The sequence below is a fragment of the Rhinolophus ferrumequinum genome, chromosome 13 (assembly GCF_004115265.2).
Source record: "Rhinolophus ferrumequinum isolate MPI-CBG mRhiFer1 chromosome 13, mRhiFer1_v1.p, whole genome shotgun sequence".
Lineage (NCBI taxonomy): Eukaryota > Metazoa > Chordata > Mammalia > Chiroptera > Rhinolophidae > Rhinolophus > Rhinolophus ferrumequinum.
Genome location: NC_046296.1, coordinates 61,301,319 through 61,309,069, shown reverse-complemented (window position 1 = coordinate 61,309,069; position 7,751 = coordinate 61,301,319). Strand labels below are relative to the sequence as shown.

At 40.9% G+C, this 7,751-nt stretch overlaps 1 protein-coding gene across 4 annotated transcripts in view; it reads right to left on the bottom strand.

The window, feature by feature from the left end:
• Positions 1-1,749: 1,749 nt before the first annotated feature.
• Positions 1,750-7,751, bottom strand: part of CYRIA (CYFIP related Rac1 interactor A) — a 98,910-nt gene continuing 92,908 nt past the window's right edge. For 2 of the 4 annotated variants that reach the window (XM_033125028.1, XM_033125029.1), the window contains 2 exons: positions 7,352-7,422; positions 1,750-5,328 (listed from right to left, as the gene is read on the bottom strand). In XM_033125028.1, coding sequence (XP_032980919.1) covers positions 5,265-5,328; positions 7,352-7,422 — 135 coding nt within the window. In that variant the 3' untranslated portion in view covers positions 1,750-5,264. The remainder of the gene's footprint in view (positions 5,329-7,351; positions 7,423-7,751) is intronic. The other 2 variants (XM_033125027.1, XM_033125026.1) reach the window with 1 other exon arrangement.

Genomic DNA, 7,751 nt, shown 5'->3' with positions numbered 1-7,751 from the left:
AACTTTTAAAACTAGTGGTCCTCAAGTCACCATGTTGAAGACATCAGCTCTTCGGTGGCTTAGGAACGGTTAATAAAATACAACTGCTGACTTGAAACAAAACCTGTCATGGTGCAAACAAGGACAATTGAAAAATGAACAGAAAGTGCAGGCAGAGAAAAGGAAGAATCTGGAAATGTGCTATTTGAGAGGAAAAACTGGAAGACTTCATAGAGAACAGGCTTGAAGTGAGTTTACAAGAATTTTCAGCATAAAAGACTCTTTTCCCCTAAATTCTGGGACTCAGCTATCATCTCACTTATCATAATTTCAGAGGTATTCTGATGGAGGCATTTTTCAGAAGGTAATTTCAGAACATCCATCTCTAACACTTCCAGGATTCCTAAAGTTTGCATAAGAGAAAACAGGCAAGAGAAGAGCTACAGAATAAAAATACAGTCTCATATGTCTACTGACAATTTGTATGTCCTCTTTGGAGAAATGTCTATTCAGGTTCTCTGCCCATTTTTAAATTAGATTGTTTGTTTTTTGTTGTTGAGCTGTATGAGTTCCTCATATATTTTGGATATTAGCCTCTTTTTGGAGGCAGAGTTTGCAAAAATCTTCTCCCATTCGGTTGGTTGTCTCTTAATTTTGTAGATGGTTTCTTTTGCTGTGCAAAAGCTTTTTAATTTCCAATAAACTTTAATTAAAAAAAATACAGTTTTGGGAATTTGATGTGACCAGGACAGAAAAGCTCCTTCTTTGCAGTTTGACTTTTGAGCTGAAGCAGACAGAATAGCCAAGACGTCTCATTATTTACTAAGAGGTACCATGTAGGTGTGATCAGCAGAAGTTTTCTACTAATAGAGACCAGGATTTTGGCATTGGATAGACTAATGTACTTAATGAATATGAATAGTTTAAGTAAATTAATCAATATTATTTAGTATTATTTAATCAGTCATTTAATTTATGATGAGTAAATACACTACCGACCTTTCAAACAGCAAACCCCTGAGAATTCTATCTACTCATTGATAACCCAAAGCAGGAAATCAGATGTGAATAGAAATTACAGTATTCACCAGGTTTCACAAATGTGGTCAGCTGAACTCATTCCCATTCTTCTAAGAGACCTCTGATTAACAATAAACTTTTTGGCTGGTATGAAGGCTATTCAATACTTCAGTAGCTGTATTCCAATTACATATATATTTCACTCCTCATTTATTTCCTGTCTTTGACTTTCAACACTCATTTCTCTCTCTCTCTCTCTCTCTCTCTCTCTCTCTCTCTCTCTGTCTGTCTCTCTCTCTCCCTTTTCTTCCCCTCTCCTTCCAGCTCTTGTCCACTTATAATTTGCCCATATGTCAATTTATAGAAACTTTTCTATTCCTATTCATTTCTCTTTATCTTTTGTCTAGGGCATCACGGAAGGACTCTTGGGGACTTGGATCCATTGAGAATATACACAATTAGGCCTCAGATGATCAGCTTAAAAGGTGTAGGCATTAAAAGTCATGCTCTAGAACAGTTAGTTTCAATGTCCAATAGTTAAGAGATTTGTTTTAGAACTAAAGTTCCCTGGAAAACGTACTTATATCAAATAGGTTATTTGCTGATTTTGTCAAATCCGTAAAGTACTACTGTACTCAAACGAACGGTTGAAAGAACATTTATTAGGGTTTCTTAGCCTCCTTGGACAAGTAAGCCTCATGTATTTCTAGATATCAGTCATGTCTGTTTATTTTATGCTTTTTTTTTCCTAATGAAGAGTCTTTGCTGAAGTAAATAAGATATAGCTGATACAAAGAGCAGTACATTTCTGGGTATTTCATGTTGTATATAAAGAAACTGAGGCATAGAAAAGTCCAGGAGAGACGGTATGATTTCCTGGTCCCCACAACAGTTGTTTAGCAAATATCTATATTTGGCATGTATCACGATCATGTGCTGATCACCCACTCGACCTTGAACGTCACATAAAACAGACGTGTATTTTTAAATATATGTACCAAACTTTAATTTTCATTTCACACCCAAAACTTCTGTACAAAAAGAGGCAAAGCAGGCAAAAGAAAAAATTACAATGACTTTAGCAAAAAACGTATGACAACTTGAAAACAGTGTTGTGTATGCAACAGCCTTTATAAAGGTAGTGGGGCAATTGAGATCCAAAATGTTTGTTTCTTTAAGATAAAATTCCAATATTTATTATTAACATGTAGAAAAACTCACAGCTGTCTAGGATGCAAGATTGAATGAGAAGTCTCTGAATTCTATTGGACAAGGATCCAAAAATTGAGTAGGCTTCATCTTTCTTTTGAGGAAGCATGAAATTATTTTTACTTAAATGTGACGATGTCTCAAAAATTTCAGTTCCCCATTAATATCTTGATGTAACGGTGATGACTAGGGGCAAATGTGGCAAATGTTGATGAAGCGTGATAGGAACTAAAGTTAAAATCCAGTATCCAGGAATCTTTTTGGTTGTTAATGAATACCCCAGCCAGAATGAGTCACCCCAATTCAAACCTTCATGGCTATTTGTTTTTTCACATCTCATTCCTGGTGGCACATGAAACGTTTCTAAGAACAAAGTTATAATGCCAAAACAGCAGTGCATCAGAGAAATGTAATGTCCAGCTTGTTGCTTGCCCAACAATAAGTATCCGAGTAATGGAAAACACTGTTTATTTGAAAACTATGAGACATCAAATATGAAATATAATTAACATTGACATGGCTGCTGCTGCTAGCACTTTTCCTTCTGAGCCACGCATGGGTCTTGGATACAGGTACATGCAGCACAAAGGAACATGACCGCTCACGACTCCAGGTGCCTAGAGGACAGTCTGTTGAAAGAATGTGTCTCCCACAACAGCTTTGGAGTGGACCCAAGGTCCCTCATCTGTTCTTGATCACAGACATTCAGTTAACCTGTCCTGCTGATAATCAGAGGCAACAGTTCAGACCCTGGGCTTTTGAGAATCCCTGTCCTGGTGAGGCGGCTTTGAGACAAGGTGACCTGGCTAAAATGGGGCAGGCCAGCAGCCCCTACGTTATGTTTGGTCCCATTTGATAGAAAGTGTAATTAAAAGTTATAGATGTGCTCAACTATTTACTCTGTAAGTCCATTCCTCTATGCAAGACTTAATCTCCTCACCTGATAAAGGAGGAGAATGGACCCAATGAGGAGAACCACTCAGTGCCTTTGTATTTCTAGTCTTGACAGTTGTTGCCCAAGAATAACAAGTGGATGCCGAATAGAAGAATGTTTCTTACGATGAATATTTAATGAATGTGTTCACCCAGTGTTAATCCTGTTTTCTGAATTCCTCTGGGATTTTAGAATCCCTAGGTTTGAAAAGGTCTTGAAGGCCATCTAGTGCATTTCTGTTCTGATGAGAGAAACCCCATCCAAGCAGCTATACTGGTTCAGCTTGAAACGCTTTACGGAAAAGGGTCTTTCCTTTCTCCATTGACTGACATTTAGATAGAGACCATGGAATCTGTTCTGCCATTTGACTGGATTTCTTTGTTAAAAACAAAACAAAACAAATGTATATCTCCCCTTTTCTTGCAGGACTCAAGGGAATGCCAGCTGGCCACTAAAGTCTAGAAAGCAATGGTGTGATAGCTCATTTCTTGGGACACTGTGAATGATGCCAAACTCTGATGTACCCAGACCCAATTTCTGGAATTATCATTCACTGGTTAACTCTTTCCGTCTATCAGAAATAGGTAAAAATTATACAGGCCAGACTGAGAATTTAAAGTATCCAGTCACATCCCATAATATGTATGCATAGGCCACATGGTGAAAAAGAAAGAGCATGGAGTCAGGCGTGAGGTACCCTGGGTTCTAGTCCTATATTGGGGTGGATGAAGTGTGGGGGGGTCGTGTTTGACTTCATCCTCTGTCTCATTTTTCCATTGGAGATTAGATTTGCAAGATTCCATTTTGAGCTCTGATCTGCAGACAGAATGACTCCAGGCTTTGTCATATCGTTATTCATGGTGATAAAGTGGGGGTGATGCTTACTGGACTCACTAAGGAAGAATGTAGGAGTCACTTATTTTAATGACTCATAGTCTTATAGGGCTCTTGGAGATTACCTGTTTTCACTGTCCAGTTTATGGATGAGAAAGGTGAGACACAGAGAGCTTAGGTGAACGTCCCAAGCTCACACTGTGAGTCAGTAGAGCTAGGACTAAATCCGGGAACTTGGACTAGGCTTTATACATTGCAACAAGCTAGCAATGGGGTCAGAGAGGAGCTGCCTTTTAAATACCAGATAACCAGAAAACACAGATGTTTTTCTCCCTCCAAACCTGTCCCCTGCCCCCACTTTTCTGGTCATCAATGAAGTGCCCTAGACCTCTGTGGTCACATGAATGGTCCACTGAAAACAAGGCTCCTATTGGGAGGGGCTGTGTGCCCAGCACTCTCAGCAAACTTACCCACCATTTCAAAGCCAGAGCTCCATTCCTTGCCCCTGTGGACAGAGAATGAAGCAGAAAGATGACTGCCCTGTTGCCTGTCCCCCACAACTTGTCCCCCACTTCCAACACAACCACCTTCATCAGCCCACCTATGCCAGCACACCTATTTTTGCTTCTCTCCCACTAACTAACTCAAACACAGGTGATGTTCCTCTTGCAAAACTGAAAGCGAACTTAAGAGGAATATAAATCTAGACAGAAAGGGAATATGCTGATGAATAAAATACGTGCCAACAGAAAGGCTGCACGTGTGGCTTGCAATCTGAGGAAAGAGAGGGGGTGTGCTGAATTCAAAACACTTGGGTCGGAGTCTCCACATGCATTTGTCTTTTCTTAGATTCCTCTCTCTCCCTCTGTCAGGATAACAGTTGTGTTTCTAGTAGCTGAGCCGACACAGGAAGTCAAATACTTTGTGTTTCTATAACTATACTTCCCAGAGAGATTACACATCTAGAAGTAAAACAATACCACAAACTATTAGCAATTTCTGATTGTTACAGGTGTAGTTAAAGGACTCCAGTAGCGAATTTCAAAGTCTCCAAATTTTGCCTTTGGAGAAGGCAGTTTTGTTTTAGACATCAAAGGTAAGGCTCTCAAGTCAATTTATGCACTGCTGGGTTGAGTCAGTCAAGATACAAATTAAGGTCCATATATTTCAGTGACAAGAAGGAAACGGTTATGTAAATACACAAGTATTAACATCAATCTGTATTAAATTATGTAAACATATACATCTTCTGAGGTCAGTACATAGATCCTCTTCTTTGAGCAGAGCTTTACTGAAGCATTGCTCGAATCTGTTTGGAAGTCGATTCATCATTCAAGTGCTTTGTAGTGAACCTGGATGGAGAGAAAATTATGGAGTTCGGTGTGTAAATAGTGCTCTGTGAAAGCTTCAATAATGATGTACCAGCCCATCTTGGGAGACACAGTTAATATTTATAAATCAAACTTAGTCTTGGTTTTTTTAGACAGAGAACCACATTTCAATGCCTGGAGTATTCTCAGACAGATTGAATATTTGATTCTTCCTTCCAAAGGAATTTTGTATTACGGTTATTAAACAAGTAGATCAAATAATCAAAGAATTACACAGAGGAAATACAAGCCATCTCATTTTCCAGGGAGGTAGACTTCACACGCTTGAGCGCAGAATCTTCGCCATTTAAGCTACCCCTGCTCAGTCATGACTTTAAAAATATGGGTTTGCATAGCAACGTTACCCAACATTTAAATATTTATGGTCTTCCGTTTTCCTGGAAGCGCTTATCCTTCTTGCCACCACAAGGGGGCACAAATGCAGGTGAACAAACCGAAAAGAAGTGATGCACTCTGCATCCTCTTATTAACCTAGTGTAGAAATAGTTTATGAAAAGGAAGGAAGGGAGAATCAACATGTAATACAATCTTGACCGTGTCCTAGGCTCTCTTTCATTTCGCTCACACTACTTCTTTGCAGGAGAGGTTATTCGCCTCCATTTCACAGAGAGGGTAAGCGACCCCTTCCAGATCACAAAGATGGCAATGCATGACTTGTGAACAACTTGTGGTTTCTGACGTGGGCCCAGGTCTGGCCTCCCCAAAGCCTGTGCTCTCTCACTTTATCACAGAGCCTACAGGGACACACATGCCAGCACTCACAGGGGACCCACAGCCTACCACAGTGCTCTACTCTCAAAGTCTTGCTTCACTAAAGAAAGCCGGAGAGTTCAAAAGCTTCAGTCGCTAAAGTCTTCTTACTGAGTATGGAAAGCCAGCTTTCTGAGAAATGGCACCGTTGGAGAAAACCTTGGTTGACCCACAGATTCTGGAAGGCTCTAACACTAATGCTACATCTGTTCTGAAGAAGGATGACTTAGAAGCACCACAAAACAGGATCAATCGCAGTGTCTAGTTTATTTATCTCATGCGCAGCTCAGTGTCTTCACTGATTAAACGGGGATAATAGATCAGCCTTCCTTCTTTGAGTTGTGATAATGAAATGAGACAATGTGACTGGGAGTAGAGTGTAAAACACAAGTGTTGCACGTCGGTAGAAGATTATTGATCCACTCCACTTATTTTCATTGAACGCTTACTGCATGCACTACACTGAGGGGAATCAAAGATGAATGAGACAGCAGGGACGATAAAGCTTTCAAACTGCAATCCCGTGCTGGAATGGCTTGTGCATTGGTGTGATTTGACAAATTCCTGACAATGCATCACAGCTAAAAACTGAGGATCCCTTGCCTGAAGTGGAGGACGCACATGTATTCTTGGGAAGAGAGGCACACCTGGGGATTTACACGATGTGGAACAGGCTTCTCAGTGCTGGCAGCTGCATAGGTGAGTGGCCAGGGAGCTTCTGAACCAACACACACACACATAATGGGTGCCTGGACCCCCAACCCAGAGATTCTAATTCACTTGGTCTGGGTTGGAGCCTGAGCAGCAGTGTTTTCATAAACTACCCACATAATTCTCAAGTGCAGCCAGGTTTGGAAACCTCTGGTGAAGCAGGTAAGTGAGACCCGGGAAGCTGCTGCATCCGATGACTCCCTACTAACCACAAAGCAGTGTGGCCGGGACTTAGGCCCATGACCTGAGGGCTCACCCAGGCCCAGGTTTAGGTCTGAGTTTGGCCATCTGCTGTGTGACTTTTGGCAAGTTATTTAAAATCTCTAAATCTCAGTCTCCCATCTGTAAAATGGTGATGATAAAAGTGGTGCTGACCTCAACAGGTTGTTGGGAAGATTAAATGTGTTAAAACACACAAGGAGTTAAGCCTGGGGGTCCAGCCCTCAATCCCTGTCAGGACAGCATTTGCAATGGATCTGAAGGGTTGACTCCCCTGGCAGGTCTACCATAGGGTGGGGCTCACCTGAGGGCATTCAGCAGCCCCTCCACACTGTCCGGGGCCTGTTCCTTCAAAACCTTTATGCAGCCTTTCATCTAGGAGGAGAAAGCACAACATTTTGTTAATATCCTAGTAATTCTGTCCGATGACATCTGTCCATTGTAACATCTGTCCATAATAATATCACATTATTTTTGCCCGCAGAAATCAAATGTAGAAATGACCAATAGACCTTCCTACCCCATCGGGCCAGTGAGTTGCTCCTCTGGGCTTCTAGAAGCTTCTATGTCAGTTTTTATAGTATACTGCAATTGAATATGTTCCATATCTGGCATTTGGGGACAAAGACTTGAGCCTTTGATCTTCTTGTTTTATACTCTAGAGCCAGGTGCAGGGCTTTCCCTCCAGTTTTATTTAAACCAAT